Source organism: Phaethon aethereus, assembly GCF_964289735.1.
Source record: "Phaethon aethereus genome assembly, chromosome: Z".
In the NCBI taxonomy this organism is placed as follows: domain Eukaryota; kingdom Metazoa; phylum Chordata; class Aves; order Phaethontiformes; family Phaethontidae; genus Phaethon; species Phaethon aethereus.
Window position 1 is genome coordinate 50861207 of NC_138577.1, and position 20450 is coordinate 50881656.

Genomic DNA, 20450 nt, shown 5'->3' on the forward strand with positions numbered 1-20450 from the left:
GGGGAGATGTTTAGTTCAGCATTAGCACAGGTGTTGTAATATGGAGAAACTTAGCTTAGCTTCCCGGAGGAGTTCTCTGATCTTTGTAGGGGCTTGGGCTCAGCTCTGTACTGTTTGACAGTCTTTCTGTCATTGTTCCCTGTCTTTTTTTTTTTTTTTTTTTTTGTGAGCTTGAAGAGGAATGATTGATCTTCGCAGCTTTACATTAATTTGGTCACATGTCCTAAAGCTTTAACAGTTTAGCTTTGGAGGTCAGGAAGTGCCTCATCCTCCCACCTGAGAACATAATGTTGCTGCCAGATGTGCTTTAAATCTAGTCCAGCATCCTGTAATCAGAAAGAGTTAAGCCACTCGCCTAGGTTGATACAGTATACTTTGCACAGATGCAAGCCTAGTGCTTGTTCCTTGCCTGCCATACTGATTCCTGAGCCCAGCTCTGCTAAACTATATTTCTTGCAAGAATCACAAGGCTTTCAGGACTTTACAGTAAAGGTGAATGTGTTTCCTTTACTGGGGTCATATAGGTGTATCTTTTCTAATTATTTTCTGTCTGTGCCAAGTGTTTTGGATCTTGACATAAGTCTTGCCTAGTTTTGACCATCATACGTAGTTTAGTCAAACAATTGGAGTGATTTTAAGAAGAAGAAACTCAGTTTTAGGAAATCAGACTGGATGATTTAAGACCAAACAATTTAAAACTGTCAAAAATGCTCTGATTAATGAGATCTTAAAAGTACAGTTGTCTAAAAACATACGGAATAATCCCTCTTGCCTGGGCTCTAGTATGTGCGAAAATGGTACAGTTAACAAGGTAGATGAAATTAAATAACAAAACTCTAGCTGGTTGTTTCTGTTTTATTGTTTATTTGTGGTTACGCTATACTATTTATGTTTTATTAACTTGATGGCCAAGCTTCAGATCCAGAGGTAGTTAACTGTAACTCAAGACAAACTTAATGACTTTACAAAGTTCAAGTAAAATCAAATAAATGTGTCACAAATACTTGCAGCAGAGGAGATCAAAAGAGGGTGAGAAAAAATTAGACAAGAAAAGGCACAATGGAGATGAGTCTTCTGTCAGAATTGTGAACAGAACTTCGTTCCAGACCTCCACAAGCAGCAGAGAGTCCATGAAGCCAGGTACAAATGTGTTTGGTTAGAAATGCATTAAATAGATGTAAAATGGTTGACTGTGCTGTAGCCTCCAGTTTGTGACCATGTTTCTAAATCTCGAATAATAAAGGAACAGGACTTCTTTCCTGTGTGACTTTTTGACAAGGAATGGCAACTTAATGTCTCTTTGCTGATTGAACAAATTCATGTAAACTGAATGAAAAATTTTCTAAGCAAGCATCTGAATTTACAGTTGCTTGTTGAGTCAGTGTTGTGCATACATGTTTGTTATAATTGCTAGGTTTTTTTTTATATGAGCTATGTGTAACAATAGTTCTTGTGAAGATAACTGTAGCTATGTCAACTAGTGTATTATAAAAAATACCTAGAAATCATCACAAGCAAGTTTATTCAGACTTTACATGCTTTATTCAGACAGGTTCAATAAAACTACAAAGAAGAAGTCAACTCAAACTCCAAAACCAGAATATTTTCCTGTACCCGCATTTGAAGCTACCATTCTGGATTTTCACAAGACGGAGAGTTTGGGAAGCAGTGAGACATTGAAAGTACAACGTAAAAGTGGACCAGTATATTCAGGGGAAAGTAACATTACGTGCCTTAGAAAACCACAGATGTCTCAAGAGTCGAACACAGAGGTTAGCTGATGTTTTCATGTTGCAGAGCTCATAAAAATAAAACTTTGCATTTCTGAATGCATGTAGCTTAAGACCTGTTTAAGTACCTTGCAAGTAAGGAGTTTCAGAGCCAGAGGAATTACGGTTCTCTTTGTAGATGGTAGTGTCAGTGCTTGCTGCCTCCTCTTTTATCCTTTCTCACTATTTTTTCCTCGTCTGTGCTGCCAGTAGATAGGGGAAAGCCACATACTGTTAAAATTTAGACTGGTGCTGCTATGCTGTAGACTTCTAGATTGCCTATACCGAGTACATATGTTCCTGAGGTTTCTTAACAGCTTCTTGTTTTCTTTCTCACCTGGAAATAATAGGTAAGCAGTTACTTATCCAATAGTTTTAACAGATTTAAAAAAAAAAAAAAGTAGTCTGGAATATTGTACTTAATTGCTTTGTGCTGAAGGATAGAAACAAGAAACTGAACTCCAAAAGGAGGAAGAAAGATTGTTAAGACCTAAGCATTTAACTTGATTCTTCCTCTTCATTTCCTTGGTTCCCTATTTGTTAGTTAATACAATACTGACACATTCAGCAGTATGTCACATATATCTAACCTGAGTATTACACAATAATTAAAGGTGAACAATTTTGAAGTATCCAAAGAGCAAAGTATTTCCAGTGCCTCTGAGTGGAAAACTATTGTGATGGAAAAAAGACCTTTCTGCTGTCACTTGAGTTTACTTTTTCATTGCTAGGTTGAGTTTGATGATGGACTTTTTTTTTAATATGCTTGGAACATTAAAACTTTTTTACTTCTTCATTCTTAGAATCATTATTTGGATGCTTTTGTAAAATGTAAGAAATCATCATCTTGCTTTTACAGCAGTGGAGAGGCATCTCCTTATATTTTTTAATACTATAGGCTCGAAATGATAGTTCCACTAAGGAGAGCAACAAAAAAAGTCAGGCTACAAAATTTCCTACACCTTTATCTGTGCATGTGTTGAGGATTTTTTAATTTATGGAGGTTTTATGTTTAGCTCCATTTAGGTCAGTGATTTTAATCCTACTTTCATGATACTGTCTATTTTACAGGAGGATACTTCTGCGGAAAGCAAAGCTTCATCAAAAACTTTAGATGAAACAGCAGCCAGTGTAATTCCCTCTTCATTTCATGGTAGAGGTAAGTGCTCCAGACACAAACTATTTCCCTGTAATTTAACTGCTTACATCTCATAAATTTTGAAAACTGAAGGGTTCTGAGGAGCTGTTTATGTGTGAAGTAAAAAAAAGAATTAAACAGCAGGCTCATTACAAAAGAAAAAAAACAAACACACAAAGCTGTGTCAGTTTCGTCAAAATGAGATGACCACTTATAGCTCATTCTTGCTTACAGATTTCATCAGCAGATCAAAAGTGGGGTTATCTTTCTTCTCTGTTTCATTGGTGCGTAAGGGCAAATGTTGCTGTAGCTGCCTCCCATGTTGTTTAAGAGGAGATAAAGTAATGCATACTGATTTTTGGAATTCTTGTTGAGTCATTTTCAGATTTTTTTTTCAAGAATAAAGAAGGGGTAAATATTTGATTAGTCTTGATAAGCAGATTTGTTTTAAATAGCTGGCACTTTAGAGTCTAGTATGTAACTAAAGATTATTCTGTGGCATGTTATTTCTGTCAAGCCTGTTAAATAAAGGAGGATAGCTGTGGAGAGCTGTGATGCTGAAATATCCCCCTTTGTTTTGTTCTGTTTACTTGTTGTCTGTGGGGATGCAGAACTTTTGAGGTTTGTGGGGTTTTTTGTTGTGGGTTTTTTTTTTTTCCAAATTGCCACAAACTATCAAGTACTTAGTTTCAAGTAAGTATTTAAATTTAATTAAAATACTGAAATCCAGAATTGTGTGGAAAAAAAGGATTCTGTTCAGCAGGATGCTGTCTTTCAGGTGTCACATGCATGATGCATTGAATTGTTTAAGTGCCTCTCACTCCATTTCTCTGTATGTACAGACACGCAAAGAAGACACGACTTGGTGAAGATTAATTTGTTGACAATTAAAAATAGGGTAGGATGGTGAGAAACAAAACCAAAAATAAAACCGCTTCCCCCCCCCCCCCCCCCCCCCCGCTCTGTTCTTCCCAGGCTCATCTGCACTCCTTTGTTCCCAGCTCTTCGACCTCCTCCCTGCCCCAAGCGGCACGGGGGGGATAGGGATTGCGGTCAGTTCGTAACAGCTCCTCTCTGCAGCCTCTTCCTCCGCAGGGGCGCAGCCGGCCTCACCGCGGTCTTCTCCAGGGGCTGCCGGGGAGTCTGCTCCAGCGCCCGGAGCGCCTCTTCCCCCTCCTTCTTCAGTGACCTTGGTGTCTGCAGGGTTGTTTCCTTCACTTTTTTTTTCTTACCTCCTCCTCTCACAACAGTGTTTCTTACTCTTGTCTTAAATATGTTATCACACAGGCGCCACCCGCGCCGCCGATGGGCTCGGTTGTGTCTGCTGGCGGGTCCAGGCTGGGGCTGGCAGTGTCCCATCTTCTCACAGAAGCTACCCCCCACTACCAAAACCTTGCTACGTAAACCCATTGTGCTATTTAGTTGTTCACTGAAGGGTTTTCTCATTCTTAAAGGAAAATGCAGATTTTGTTCTCTATTTGCTGTGTGTTAGGAATATTTACAAAGTTACTGAGTTCTTTCAAAACATTGATACCTCTGAGTAGTAGTGGGTGAAATTCTTGTACATTAGGAAGTCTGTCAGCTGGTATGCATGTCTGTAAAACTGGGAAGTTTTTAGAAAGTAGAAAATACTGATGTCACCTTGTATGTGAAAGCTGTATGACTGAGTAGGATAAATATTAAAGGAATTTTGTATCTAAGTATAGCAGAAGTTCATTATTTTAAAGAAAAGTAGCTTAGAAAATGAGCATGGAATTATTTGTATGCAGTTAGTATGACACAGTATAGATTTCCAATTATAATTTAATTTAAATGTGCGTACATAGTGCTAGACAATATGCGGAGTAGTTACAATTCTAGAAAGCTTTCTGGAGAAATGAAATGTGTGAGTGTTTTATTTCAGTCCTTCCTCAAAGAAATAAGGCACTCTGCTGTATTTGCTAGTCCTTGATTAACTCATTACTGATCCTTTTGAATATTTGAGAAATATTTTTAAGACATCTTTGTATATCACTTTTTTTCCCCAGCGGCATTTCCTGACATACCTGCAGATGGCTCTGCTCAGCCACATGTGTCTTGGGCCACGGTACTTTCACAGCCTCCAAAGAAAATTGTGTCATCACCAGCATCTGAAGGCCTTTCCAGAGGCAAAGGGAAGCAGGATAGCAAAGAAAAGGTACTTGAGTCTACTCTAAACTACTTTCTGTCACTATGTGTTTGTGTCTCTTGATGTGAGACAAAATTGCCATCTTTTTCCGAGGGTCTGTACAGTGTCCACTTCTAATGTAGCTTTTAAGAAGTAATATAAAGTGACCTTGTCCTTATTAGAATTTTTTTCTCTTGTAGTGGAAGAGAATAACAAGATGTCAAAAAGACAGTGCTACTCCAGCAACACAAACTTCCAAAGTAGCTGATTTGAACACATTATTTCTAGGCTGGACTTTTTTCAGATTCCTGACCGTCAGAATGGGACATGAAACATGGAACTCATTGCTTATTTGGGTGGATATTTCCTGTTGAAATCTCAGTAGTCCCAATACATTCTGATAACTGTGCAGTGTGCTTCAAATGAGGATTTTTCGCAGTAGCTCTGAATTTCTAAGATATCTTCAATTTTTCTTGTCCGCTTTATGTCCTAGCCTGGACTGATTAAGATGCCCTTTCGTAGTTTAAGTGTGGTCACTTGCTTTAATTTTAGTAGGTGATATTGAAATAAATCAATTTCTAATGGTCACACCTCATGATTTTTTTCAGCAGTCAGAAACAAAAAATGATGCTAGTGAAACTGAGCCTGAAGAAAGGTCAGAAAAGAAGAAAAAAAAGAAGAAAAAGAAGAAAAAAACAAAGTCACCCACTGATGTAGAGAAACCTCAAAATGTATCTACTACAATACAGGAACCACCAAGGATTGAGGTACAGTGAAGAGGTTTTTGTTGTTGTTCTTTTAAGTGTTGTGAGTGTATTGGAAGATCACATGTTAACACAGCTTTGTACAAATTTAAGTTCAAATCCCATTTGTAGAGGATATTGGTTCAGGCCCATTTCAGTTGAGATACTTGACAGAAAGTATTGGTAGGGAACAGTTGTGCCTTCTGACTAATCACATAGTGAGAGCACAGAGGAGTGCAGAAGAGACTTAGGACCAAATTTGTAGTGGTGCGTCTGGGAGTCTGGATGTTAACAGATAACAATAAAAGTCAAATTTCCTAAATTAAAAATATTCTGTAGTAACTGTTACAGAAAGCAAAGTGCACAAGGGATGGGGAATATACTGGGTACCGTAGTGTGCTACAATTTAAAGAGTGTGGTACTGGTATTAGAATTCAACCCATCTCACATCTGGAAGCAATTTCTATGTAACACAATTGTCACGGCTTATGTTCTTGATTGCTAATTCCAGGCTTTTTTCAAATTCATATAGCTGTAATATGCATATTAGTATTTTGATACTTTTGTGTATTGGTGTCGTGTGAAGACTTTAGACTCTCCCACATTAGAGAATTGCTGTATGGTCTGTGGTTTAACAGTGCTTCACTGAAAGCCCAATACTGTGCAGTGCTAAGTACCTGTGTTGATTTATATGTTTGATCTAGTGTATATAGTGTTCAGACTGTGAAAGAACCCTAAATCAGGGTTCTTTCACTTGGTGTGCAAAACACCAACCAACACACAGAGTCAAGATATTTGTCTTTATTGCCAGTCTGCAGAGCGGGGTGCTAGGTAATAAATCACAAATCCAGCACACTGTTAGCTCAAACAGCAGTGGTTTATGTAAATTACAAATAATAAAGAAACGATATATGGTTGGTTACATGACTTTACATCACAGAAATCTTTGTATGCGTGCTCCATCAGTTACCTAGTTCATTATATTATTACCTAATTCATTATACTAAGGTGGTCCTACATTTACATTTAAAATCTCCTTCTAGAGGTGTGTTTTTTAGTATTAAAATCACCATAGGTCATGTAGCAGACACCTTGTATTTTTGATCTTTGTCCAAATCTGTCTCTGGTTTATGTAAAGAAGCTATAATGCATTATCTACAAGTCTGTCTTTAGATACTGCTCTTAATTACTGTGTCATGTTTTTGGTTATCTTAACCTCCAAGGTCCTTCTGTCCTGTAGTCTTGGGGGCCTTCCATTCTTGTTACGCTGGTTTCAGACCAGTTCATTATATGCTTGTAGGCTATATTCAGACTAAAAGCTTTTACCTGTAAGTTTCGGGCTGTTTGTTTTTAACTCTAGCCTTCCGACATCAAAATGACAGCATAAAGAAGCCTTCCTGGCTGGCTTGTGTTCTGTCCATTTTAACGTGGAACATGGAGCAGAACTGTGGCTACACCTTCTTTTCGTTCTGTGGTTCCTTGTCCTAGAACAGCACAATAAATGACTGTTTACAGACCTCTTTGTTTGAGAATTATGGGTAGAATCAAAGATCTGCAGCTTCTTTCCCTCATGAGAACATCCCCATTTTTACTATATGCTACCATACAGTGTCTGACCTGTGAATGACTTACCATCTAAACAGAAAGAGAATGGCAGGAGTCATGGAAAATAGTAGGAAGGCAATGGGACTATTGAAGACAGAGGTGAAAAAGAAAAGGCATGGAATCATGGAACAGGACATAGGCATTGCACTGAAAACTGTGATGTGGATGCAGCATCTGTTGTGGCAGTGGGGGACAGCTTACGGACCTTCCTGGTTTGCTGGGAACGCTTGTGTGTTCGTCAGTTTGAAAAATGGGTGAGACACTTGTGTTGTTACTCTTGAAATAGAAGAGCATGAAAGGATCATATGCACAGAACTTCTGGGCTCCCAGGAGATTTGAGAAGGTTCTGCTATGTACAGCAGCTCACCGGAGTGATATATAGTGTATTGCTTACTAGTTTTATGAGAGTCACTCATTTGTAGACACTGTTAATGAGCATAAATGGATGCATTTGAGGAAGAGTAATCCTGTTTGTCCATACACAGTGGTGGGCCCCGAACTAGGTATTTTTCCCTGGAGGGGTGGAAATTGAAGCTGCTCTTGATAATCAGGTCAGTGCTGGTAGTACTGGTCAAACATGCAAACAGTGCTGGAAATTATTAGGGAAATAGAAAAGAAAATGGATTATGACAATACATAAATCTAGGGTGTGTCCCATCTAAATATAGTGTGCATTTTGTTTTCCTGAGTTTTCCTACTCCTTAAAAAAATATACATACTTGAACTAAAAAACGTAGACAAAAGGCTCCAAAAATAATCAAAGGTATGAAGTAATTTCTGTGGGAGAAAAGACTCAATAAGCTAGGACTTCTCAGTCTGCAAAAAAGATGGCTAAGTGGGAATCAGAAGTGACAAGGAAATAAAAAGGAAATTATTTGATCTTTCTCCTAATTTTGTTTGATGTCCTCTGGTTCTTACAGGTGATGAGTTAAGAACAAATATACGTCACACTGAGTGCTAGATTTTAATTATTCATTTTGCTATAGGATGTTGCAAATGCCAGAAATTTATTTGAATTCGAGAAGTGATAGGACAGACTGAAATAAAAATTTATTCTAGTGAGGGCTCTTTAAATGCAAAGGTACTACCTCTGGTTCAAGATGTCTCTAAGCTGGAAGTGCGTGTTTGTGGAACATTTTTCCCTTTCTTGCTGTTGTCTTCTGGCATACTTCCAAGCTTCTTTAAAAATAGTTAGTTGAGTGAGGTGTGTCTGTCCTTATGCTAGAGCTTCCTAGCTTGAGCTGTTTAAATGAAGTGTTTCAGGCTGCAGAAGAAGTGTTGATATGTTCAGTAGTATTGTATCACAGCTAAAAAGGCCTCTCAGAAAGTGGGAGGAGAAGCACTTGAATGAAAACCAAGCTGGTGGATCAGGATCGTTATGATTGAGGTAGTGGATATAAGGTGACCAGTGTAGAGCAAGCTCCAGCCTGTCTGCACTTAGTTAATCCAGAGTCTGGATGATGTGTCCTCTGCTAATAAAATTTCTTTCACGTTTGTGTCTAAGTCAGCATAATCATTTGAGTGATTTGTCTGTTTATTTCCATACTGTAGTCAAGAGTTACTACCCTTTTGCCTGCCCTTCTTGTTCTCCACCACTCACATGTTTAAGGCAGAATTGCACAGCTGGAGACTGTGCTAGAAGAAGAGTGAAATTGTTTGCAAGCCTGTTAAATGATCTGAAAAACACTCCTTTAGTAGCCATTTACCTCTAATTATTCGTATCAGCTGACAGCAATAACAAGCTGCTTTTGGAAGCTCTTTCAGCCCTGAATTAGCTGCTGCATAGATGACTTAACCATTGTAGTGCTGGTTATAGTTGGTGGCACTGCACTTGGCTTCTGAATTTTTGTACAGTGAAACAAATTATGAGAATGTTTGGTAAGCAGGGAGAAAATCCTTTAAATGTAGGAAAATCAGTTTTGAGAATATGACTTGATAGTTCTTATAAAATCATCCTCTGTTTTATTTGTTTAGGATGCTGAGGAGTTTCCGGATCTGGCAGCTGCTTCTGATAGGACAAACAGGCTAGGATCTCAGAAATCATCATTTACTCCTGCTGTCAGAAAGCAGTCTGAAGTAAGTAATCTTACGACATTATGTGAATGTTAAGAAAACAAGCAGGAAAAGACTGCAAGTTTTAAATGAGACGAAAGGTGGAATTCTTCTGACTAAATGTAAGTGCTCATGATGTAGGGCTCTGCCCATGGCAGTCCTCTTATGTACTCTGTGGACAGTGAAGACCTGCTCACTGTATTCAGTAAATTAATATAATTCCAAACAAGACACCTTTTGGTCTCTGAACTGCTGCCTAAACTCTGGGTTACTAATTCCAATACAGACACCTCTGTTGCGGACACTCAAAGTTACTAAAGATGAATTGTGTTCATGTCGTTTATTTTCCTACAGGTAATGTTCTAGTTTAATTTTGCATTTCATAAAAATAATACTAAGACTCTTTCAATTTCTGCCTTTGCTCTTTGTTCATATAATCAAATTTCAAGGGCATCTGAACAATGTAACACTTCTTTCTCAAGCCGGGCAAGGGTAAGAATTTGAGTCTAGCATCAATTATAAATCCAAGCTGGTTTTTTTTTTCACGAGGGTTAATTTGGAAATTCATTCAATATGGGGGTGAATCCCAGTCATAAATCACACGATTGGAAATATGTTTGCACTTGCAAAACAAATAACATAAATAATAAAGGTGAAAATCCAGGTTTCTCTTTCTTTGAAACTAGTTTTGCTGCTAGAAATTTTTGTCCTTGGTTTTATTTCACTGTGAATATTAGAGGTTTTTAAAAAAACAAAAACGCAAAAAACAAAACCCTTGTTTGCTTTGAGGCAGTAAATTGCATTGAAAGGAAGGAATGCACAAAACAGATTTGTTATAAAGTGCTATACAGACTTGCACCTCAAATGAGAGAAACCTTTTAGCTTTGTAGGTGTAAGTAGGATATAACTTCTCAAAGCTTATGTTAAGTTATAGAGACATGTATTCATTAAGCCACTCATAATCCTCTGTAAAAAATATTTCAAGATGAAGCTGCCTTGCTGTTTTTTTTTTTTCCCAAATGTGAAAAAAAGAAGGAAATAATGAATCTGATTAAGCAGTATGACAACCAATAAATGATTGCACTTTTTAGTAGGCCACAATAAGGTCTTCCCAGAGCCTTCTGTTCTCCTGGATGAACAACCCCAACTCTCTCTGCCTTTTCTTTTAGGAGAGGTGTTCCATTCCTCTGACCATTTTTGTGGGCTTCCTCTGGACCTTCTCTAACAGGTGCATGTCTTTCTTGTGCTGGTGACACCACACAGTTGCACAGAGGACTCCAGGTGGGGGGACACAAGAGCACAATGGAGCGGCAGAATCACCTCCCTCAATGTGCCGTCCACACTTCTTTTCACGCAGCCCAGGGTAGAATTGGCTTTCTGGGCTGTGAGTACACATTGCTGGGTAGTGTTCAGTTTTTCATCCACCAGCACTCCCAAGTCCTTCTTGGCAGGGCTGCTCTCAATCCCCTCATTCCCCAGTCTGTATTGATATTGCGGATTGATACTGATTGATATTGAGGAACGTGAACATAAGCAAGTCTAAGGGACCTGATGAGATGCACCCCAGAGTCCTGAGGGAATTGGCTGATGTAGTTGCCAAGCCACTCTCCATGATATTGAAAAGTCCTGGCACTCAGATGAATTCCCCTGGAGACTGGAAAAAAGGAAGCATTGCACCCATTTTTAAAAAGGGCTGAAAGGAGGACCTTGGGAACTACTGACCTGTCAGCCTCATGTCTGTGCCTGGGAAGGTCACGGAGCAGATCCTCCTAGAAGCTATGCTAAGGCACATGAAGGACCAAGAGGTTTGAAACAGGGTCGAGACAGCCAGCATGGCTTCTCCAAGAGCAAGTCCTGCCTGACTAAAGCTTCATACTTCAACTGGCAAGATTTAGATTGTTTCCCACATTGAAGAAAACATTGTCCTCACTCTAAGACTTTCCTGAATTAGCCTTTTTTTCTTCCCCCCCCCCCCCCCCCCCCCCCCGTACCAGCCCTCCTTGTGCTCACATGCAGGGTGAAAATTCTCATACATAAACCATTTTCCCTATTTGCCACAGTGGCAATCATTAATGCTGATGCAGACTTCTGACACCAACAGTCAGAGGGAATTTTTTGCCCATTGTATTGCTCTTGTGACATCTGTAGGACACCTATAAAAAGGCTTTTTTTTTTTAATTGTCCCTTCCTTAGAGTGAGTTGTTCAATAGATTTGAACAACTAATAATTTGAACAACTAATTGAATAATTTAAGCTTAGTTCGGTGCTGCTGAGTGGGAAGGTAAGGCTTTGTAAGACTGAGGTCTGAGTTTTAGATGAGCATTACTGAGTTTTGCCTTGTCTCTGCAGTGAAGTACTGCAAGTAGTAAAAGAAGATTGGCCAGATTTTTTGTTTAGCTCAACTTTGTGAAAAAACATCTTTGAATTAGTGAATCCAGCTGTGATCCTTTATAGTGATTTTTTTTTTTTTTTTACTACATTCTAAGAACAGGAAATAACTGCCTAAGATTTTTGAACAACCTATCATGTTTTCAAAGTAACTTTTCATGCTGTTCTACAGTAAGACAAAATAGAAAACATGGCCAAAAAAAAAAGTTAATATGATCTTAACCAACTGGTCCCCATGCCATGCAGTGACTAGGCTTAGCAGTTTCAGAATTTTAGATGTGCATCGAAGTGGCACAAGTATGAATAAATCACACTTACCTGCACATGGAGGAAGGGGAGGGGATTTGAGCCAGCCAGCATGGCTTCACCAAGGGCAAGTCCTGCCTGACCAACTTAGGGGCCTTCTATGGTGGAGTGACCACATCAGCAGACAAGGGAAGATAAGTTGTCTATCTGGACTTTCATAAGGCCTTTGACACGATCCTCCGCAACATCCTTCTCTCTAAATTGGAGAGCTATGGATTTCAGGGGTGGACTGTTCAGTGCATGAGGAATTGGTTAGATGGTTGCATCCAGAGGTGAGTGGTCAACTGCTTGATGTCCAGATGGAGATTGGTAACGAGTGGTGTCCCTCAGGGGTCTGCAGCGGGACCAGTTCTCTTTCTTTAATATACTCATCCATGACATAGACAGTGGGATCTAGTGCACCCTTAGCAAGTTTCCAGATGACACCAAGCTGAGTGGTGCAGTTGACATGCCCGAGTTGACATGGCTCTGGATGCCATCCAGAGGGACCTGGATAAGCTCGAGGAATGGGCCCATGTGATGTTCAGCAAGGTCCAGGTCCTGCCCTCAGTCAGGGCAATCCCTGATATGAATACAGGCTGGGGGATGAAGGGATTGAGAGCAGCAGTCCTGCCAAGAAGGACTTGGGGGTACTGGTGCATGAAAAGCTGGACATGAGCTGGCAACGTGTGCCTTCAGACCAGTAGGCCAACCGTATCCTGGGCTACATCCAAAGCAGCGTGGCCAGCAGGTCAAGGGAGGTGATTCTGTCCCTATACTCCTCTCTGGTGAGGCACCACCTGGAGTCCTGCATCCAGCTCTGGAGCCCTCAGCCCAAGTCAGACATGGACCTGTTGGAGGGCCAGAATAATGATCTGAGGGATGGAACACCTCTCCTGTGAGGACAGGCTGAGAGGGTTGGGGTTGTTATTGGGTTTGTTGGTGGCCACATACAAGTGGTGCTCACCAGGGCTCAGTTTTGGGGCCAGTCTTGTTTAGTATCTTTATTGATGATCTGAATGAGGGGATCGAGTGCTGCCTTAGTAAGTTGGTAGACAACACCAAGTTGAGTGGGAATGTTGATCTGCTCGAGGGGGATCTGGACAGGCTGGATCGATGGGTCAAGGTCAACTGTATGAGGTTTAATAAGGCCAACTGCCAGGTCCTGCACTTGGGTCACAACAACCCCATGCAATGCTACAGGCTTGGGAAGGATTGACTGGAGAGCTGCCCAGCAGAAAAGAACCTAGGGGTGCTGGTCACCAGGTGGCTGGACATGAGCCAGCAGTGCGCCCTGATGGCCAAGGCAGCCAACAGCATCCTGGCCTGTATCAGAAATTATGTGGCCAGCAGGAATGGGGAAGTGATTGCGCCCCTGTGCTTGGCACTGGTGAGGTCACACGTTGAACACTGTGTTCAGTTTTGGGCCCCTCACTACAGGAAGGACATTGTGTTGCTGGAGCATGTCCAGAGAAGGGCAACGAAGCTGATGAAGGGTCTGGAGAACAAGTCTTATGAGGAGCAGCTGAGGGAACTGGGGTTGTTTAGTCTGGGGAACAGGGGAGACCTTATCGCTCTCTACAACTCCCTGAAAGGGGAGTTGTGGTGAGATGGATGTTGGTCTCTTCTCCCAAGTAACTAGCAACAGAACAAGAGGAAATAGTCTCAAGTTGCACCAGGGGAGGCTTAGCCTAGCTATTAGGAAAAATTTCTTTCCTGAGAGAGTGGTCAAGCATTGGAACAGGCTGCCCAGGGAGGTGGTGGAGTCACCATCAATGGAAGTATTCAGAAAATGTGTGGATGTGGCACTTCAGAACATGGTTTAATGGGCATGGTGTTGGGTTGGTGGTTGGACTTGATGATCTCGAAGGTCTTTTCCAACCTTAATGATTCTTTGTTCAGCTTGGAGAAGAGAAGGCTTATTGCAACCTTCCAGTACATAAAGGGGGCTTACACAAAAGATGGGACAAACTTTAGCAAGGCCTGTTGAAATAGGACAATGGGTAATGTTTTTAAACTAAAAGAGGGTGGATTTTGACTAGATATGCAGAAGAAAATTTTCACAATGAGGATGGTGAAACACTGGCACAGTGCCCAGAGAGGTGGTACATGCCCCATCCCCCTGAAACATTCCAGGTCAGGTTGGACGGGGCTCTGAGCAACCTGGTCTAGTTGAAGATGTCCCTGCTCATTGCAGGGGGGTTGGATTAGATGACCTTTAAAGGTCCCTTCCAACTCAAACTATTCTATGATTCAGTGATAATTAATTGATCTTCCAGGGTAAGACTTTTAAAGTACCAGTTCTGTGAGTCATGTTCTTCTGTCGTAGTTTGCCCTTTTGTAGTCTTTGCTAGACTATTAATTTGTTATCTTTTCATATTCTAAATCATTAAATATGGTGCCAAGTGTGGGACACCGCTTTTGCCTTCTCTTCAAAGACGACAAGAATGGTTACTGCTTGTCAGGAGGTGGTGCTTAAAGATTATGACTTCTTTTTTTAATAAGGCATTGAACATTTATGATATATGTGTATTGCAGTCATCTACCCTGGAAGAGTCACAGTGGGGTTTTTTTCTGTACTTTTATTAAAACTTGCAGTTCTGGTATGCCTTTTTTATTTTTCAAAGATAAGTGGCAGTCTGACCAAAGTGGGAGCCTGACATAAAGCACCTTCTTTATTAAGCACTTTATACTTCGTGCTTTATTCCAGTAGCTATTCAAAGGTTATTTGAACTGTTTCTGATTTTTTTTTATATTTCACATTAAGGTTGATGTGTATTTAAAGATCAAAATACTTTTATTGAATCAAGTTAAAAATCAGAAGTCCTATGGATGAAGTTGTTAAGAGGGTATAGCACACCATACAAAATACAGTCTTTACATTCCGAAATGGGGAGCATTACTAATCGGTACTGAACTTGTTCAGGAAACATCCAGGAGCAGTGGTAAGAAGAGTCAAATTCCTGTGCAGTTGGATTTGGGTGGCATGCTGGCAGTCTTGGAGCAGAAGCAGCAAACAGAGAAGTCGAAACAATCTTCGAAACCTGTGGTGTTTTCAGGTATTGCTTATGATGAAATTTCCATTCTTTCAACTTGAGCTGCTTTTAAGTATTCAAATGTTAAATGTAGCCCAATTTCTGATCTGTAGGGATCTCTGGATATGCAGGCAGAAGCACAGTTCACAAGATACAAGAGAAAATTAATATTCTTTTTAAAAAAACTTACAAACCATGGCAATTTGAATTGTTTAGAGGAAGGCTTGGGGTGATTGAAATTTAGCTTTGATGAAAAGACCAATGTTTGTTGAGGTTTTTGCTTTGTCATAAATACATGAGTTACTGTTGTGATCTAAACCTGCAGGAAAGGGCTACACAGTAACAAAGGCTTTCTTAAGTTCCTCTGATGCTAGAAGTCCTAGAGCTGTAACCTGAGTGAAAAAGACCCTTTGCAAACACAGGAGTTAATGAATCAGCCCAAGACAAAGGATGAGTTCTGCCATGCCTGAGAATTGTGAAATAGTTGCTGTTGACAAAATGCTAGGTTTTGGTGATGGAGAGAATCAGAGCTTGTGGATGCATAATCAGGAAGCAGGAAAAAATAGTGTAGTGTCTTTTTCATTGTAGGTCAAAATTTAGTCTTGGCTATGTTAGTGCAGTATATTTTGCAAAACGAAGCATGATTGGCTAGAATTAATGATGATAAAATTTTTCTCCTTGTTCCAGTAACGAATTTTTTAAAAAATTATTTCAGAAGGAGAGCTAATCATGAGAGAATTAATCCCACAATGTTTAATATGATAGCTGAGCTTCTAAATAAAAAGGTTAAAATACCAAGCATCAATGAGATTATCCGTCACTGAGAGAACTTGTAAGATGCTTTTTAAAATTTTTTTTTTTGCAACTGATCTCTTTTTTTTTTTTTTTTTTTTTTAGTTGAGTCAGTCAAACTCAATGCTGCAGAAGTGCTAATAACCAGTTTTGTTTCTGTAAAATTATACTGTGCATGGATTGGCAAGTAGATGGTGGAGCATGAAGATATGGGTCACAATACCTGTTTTTTAATAATAAATTGCCTGTGTCTGAATTTGCTGCAGAAGAGAAATTGATGTGTCATGTTCGTATCCTGGAAGTATAAGGCAGATGTTACCTCAGCATTATACCGTTTCTTTTTTTACATTCAGTGCACCCAGTAAATCGGTGTGTACCAAAATGTAACTTTAGTTTGTGATGTGGCATTGTGCTGACCTCTGTAACCAGAAGGGAAGCACAGTGAACAAGAAGGGCAAGGAGTGTCACTGTAGACAAAACTATTTTATTCCACTTACAATTTCATTTGGTAAGTAATGTATGGATGGCAGAGCATAGTAAAGCAATAATTATTTGCATTTAAATTACGTTTTGGAAATTACAGTGTTCATGCAAAATGGCACAAACTCTTAAAGCCATCAGGTTCAGGAACATGTGAACTCTGTGAATTTGAAATGAACACAGTGAAGGATATGTCGTGTATCTGCAGAATGTATACTTATATATTCCTTCCAATTCAGCTTCAATTCTTGTAGCCACCTGTGCTAACATACTGCACAGTGTTCTTGGCAGTATTCACAATTTGCCTTTGTTACACAGAGCCAAAAAAGAGATGTTGCAGTGTAGCACTTTCACGAAGTAAACTGTTTATGCTAATAGCACTGTATGTGGTGTTGGAGGATCAGTATATAAATACTTTGGCATAAGACAAGCTGCCAGAAGCTTTGGGTATTTTTTTAGGGGAGAGGGAGTTTGCCTGAGGCACAAAGGTGTCAAGCTCATTCCACTGATACTTATGTCATCCTCTTCGTTGACTTGCTAATGTAACCTGGTTTATACTGCAGGTAACAAGTTGGACACAGTGCTCTCACAGGATACAGCAATTCGTATTGATACTGAGTTGAAAGGGGGAGGTAGTTTTTAGGGTGCGAGGTCATGATTTGGAAGGTCTAGGTTCAGTGACTTGGCTGGTCATTTAAAGCTTATATGCTCTAAACCATCTGAAAAATGCAAGTAAAGTAGACAACATCTGAGAACTGTGCTTATTAAGCAAAAGAGACTTAGCTGTAGCTTTGCATTACCCATTGCCCATCTGCAAATGAACATCATCCAACTTCATTAAGGTGTAACAAATGGTAGGAGTAAGTGCTCCAGATTATTTACAGCAATTAAATCTGAAATCTGTGATACTGCAACTCAGTATTTATCTTAAGACAGTACAAAATCTGTGGAGGAGGAAATGCCATTACCATGAAACATGGAGATTTCTGAAGGTTTTACCAACCCAGTATAGCATGATGTTGAAGGTAGTTTGGAGTGCAGTGTTTTGCCAAATCCTGTGTTTGAGAGTTCAGGGACAGAGCTTGTGATTCTAGTTGTATAGCAAAAGTAGAGGACATGTCAGTCTTGGGAGAAGTATCTTAAGTAACATTGTTTAATGACACAGGATTGCCTATCAATATTCTTAATAGCAATACACCACAAATTTAATATGTGTATACTAGTCCTAATCCAGTCATTAAACTTGCATTGGATTCTAGTTTAGGTATTTGTTATAGTTGTCTGATGCAGACTTTTTTTTTTTTTTTTAATCTCAGTTGGTGGTGCCATACCATTGCTTTCTAAAGAACCTGCTACATCCACAAAAAGTCACCGGTTAAACCAGGGAAAGATGCCTCATAACCCTTTGGATTCCAGCGCTCCTTTGGTAAAGAAAGGGAAACAGAGAGAAGTCCCTAAAGCAAAGAGACCAACACCTCTTAAAAAGGTGCTCATATTTTTACCTTAAATAGTATAATATAGGCTAATGTAATTTCAGTATTACTCTGTGAGTCTGTTAAAACTTCTGAGATCTGCATCTTAGCGTACAGTTGTCTAAATTCAATTTTAGCTTTCCTTGGCTTAAAAAAAAAGGGATGGGGAAGGTGGAGAAGAGGGGAGTTTTGCTAAGTAGCATATACAAGTTCCCCCAAAATACATTTTCTCATTTAAATCACTTGATAGCTGAAGAAGTGCCACTACAAAAGTGTCCAGACATCATTGGTACAGGGGAACATCCAAAGAAATCTTATTTGGTTTGGACAAGACATGTTTATTTGCAGGACTGGGGAGAATGGATCAAACAAAGGTGGTATTTAATATTTCTGTGCTCTTCCAAGCCAGAACTTTAGTTGATTCTGCAGCAACTAGTGTTAGATCGACCTGGTGATTTCTTTTGTATTTTCACTCTTTGCCCATTCACGTTGATTCCTGTGACGTCTTCTATACAGAGGATTTTGAGATACCACTCCATTGCTAAGTCACTTCTTGGTCTAGAATAATTCTTATGGAGCTAGTGAAGGTAGTTTAGTGATCATTCTGTGCTGCTTAATTGAATTTGAGAACTGTACAATATAAACAACATATAACAAACTCGAGATGGGGGGGGTGTGATACTAATTACTATGTGTTTTGGCTGTTCTATCTTCATGCCATCTATTTTCCAAAGTATGTTTGAGAAGACAAAGATTGCTTTGTCTGTGTAATATCTGTGTTCTGAGTATGATAGGGAGCTTATTTTTGTTCTTCTTTGACAAATGGAAATGGAGAAATTTACTTTTGCAATTAGATTCTGTCATGTAATTAATTACAAATTTGGAGTAGATTAGCTGAGTTAGTGGTCATATATAGAGTAACTGCTGCTTAGCAGTTATGAAAGCAGAGAAGGAAGATGAGTTTCAGAAAACTGATTATTGCTTTCACCTATGGTAGCATGTTTGAATCCAGCATATGTCTTACTTTCCTTCCTTCCGTGTACCATACGACTTAGCTATCCATGGTCATTTCTCTTCTTTTTCTTCAACCAGCAAATTCAGAGACAGCTATCTATTAGACTGACTCAAGATTTTTAACAGGGGAATTAAGGAGGAAGAGTAACTGTGCGCATATATATGTATATGTACTTGAGTGTTTGGCTGAATTGCTATAAATTGACAGTCTGAAGAAGAAAGGTAGAGAGAGACTTTTTCACCTGCCTCTCTGCACTGAAGCAATTTGTCACTTTCTGCCCTTGTAGTTGATTCCTAGTAATTATTTTCTCCACTCAGACACTAGTAATCAAGGAAAAAGTCCTTTTCTGTGTAGATTTAGGGAGTATCTTCTTTTTATGTGCAAATTCAAAAAAAACCCAAATGTAAACTTTGAATGGTAGTGGCAAACTTCTTTATGAAAGGTCTGTATGTAAACTTGGTAAAAGAAACTGCTTTGTTACTTATGTGACATTGGATTCATTTGGGTGTTTTATAATTTTTTTTTTTTTAGATTATTCTGAAAGAAAGAGAGCAACGAAAACAGCAACACCTGTTAGAACAGACGGCCGTACCAAAAGATGAAGATAATACTTGTCAGTCTGCAGAAAATATTGCTGAAGGTGAAACACTTCCACAGGATAATCAAGCAGGTATCTTTCAAGAGAAGGCTATAATGCAGTACGTAGATGGAGATTTGAGAGTGCACACACTTAGTACTTTCAAAAATGTGTACCAAATACTGACAAATGAAAACTCTAACTTCAGAATTTTCTAAGATTCAGCTTGGGCTTATCTAGAGTTTAAAGTGTGCCAAAGCTGATAGTCAATGTCATTGAGTAATTGGGATTCTGATTATTTTCCACACCTTTATGCCTGTTGGAGTTATTATATGTCGTAATGACAGGCCCTGCATCTCTCTGGCAATATGTTTAAAAAGAGGTACAGTAATAAAAACTAAAAGATTAAAAAAAAGTATGACCTATTCCCCTACTACCTCAGACTGTTGCAATACTGAAGTAGTGACTCTTCAAGAGATACTTCACAAGTTAGTCTCTTCACAAAGCTTTTTGGTCTGTCTTTTTCATTGAAATATCTTTATTTACATGATAGCTGTTCCTGTAACGCAAGATGATGAAGTGTTTCTGGAGGAAACAGGGATCAAGGAATCTACAGAAGGTTCTATGACTTCAAAGCCGCTAACCTCCAATCTTCCAAAAATCCATAGCAGGAATTTTAGAGAGTAAGTATTGATTGTATTGATGTCTGTTTCTCCACAGTACCACCGATAGGTCATTTTTTAAACAAGGTACTTCAATTGCAATCTGTGCAATACTGATTGGAGTTCGGACTGAAGGTTCTAAATATTTTTTTTCCCATTTTTCTGTAAGCTGACACACAAACAAATTCTATCTAGAGAGATAGTCTGTATATTATAGTAATTCTCACTTCAAAATGCATGTCCCTTGAAGGAGAAAAAAAGATCAGAAATTCATTAAAGGCTAAGGAAGGA

At 39.3% G+C, this 20450-nt stretch overlaps 1 protein-coding gene across 1 annotated transcript in view; it reads left to right on the top strand.

The window, feature by feature from the left end:
• Positions 1–20450, top strand: part of SECISBP2 (SECIS binding protein 2) — a gene marked incomplete at its 5' end in the record, with an annotated part of 33734 nt that overhangs the window by 4947 nt on the left and 8337 nt on the right. The window contains 10 exons of the mRNA XM_082013702.1: positions 1011–1140; positions 1549–1703; positions 2841–2928; positions 4935–5083; positions 5662–5820; positions 9376–9499; positions 14982–15185; positions 17750–17919; positions 19452–19590; positions 20051–20180. Coding sequence (XP_081869828.1) covers positions 1011–1140; positions 1549–1703; positions 2841–2928; positions 4935–5083; positions 5662–5820; positions 9376–9499; positions 14982–15185; positions 17750–17919; positions 19452–19590; positions 20051–20180 — 1448 coding nt within the window. The remainder of the gene's footprint in view (positions 1–1010; positions 1141–1548; positions 1704–2840; positions 2929–4934; positions 5084–5661; positions 5821–9375; positions 9500–14981; positions 15186–17749; positions 17920–19451; positions 19591–20050; positions 20181–20450) is intronic.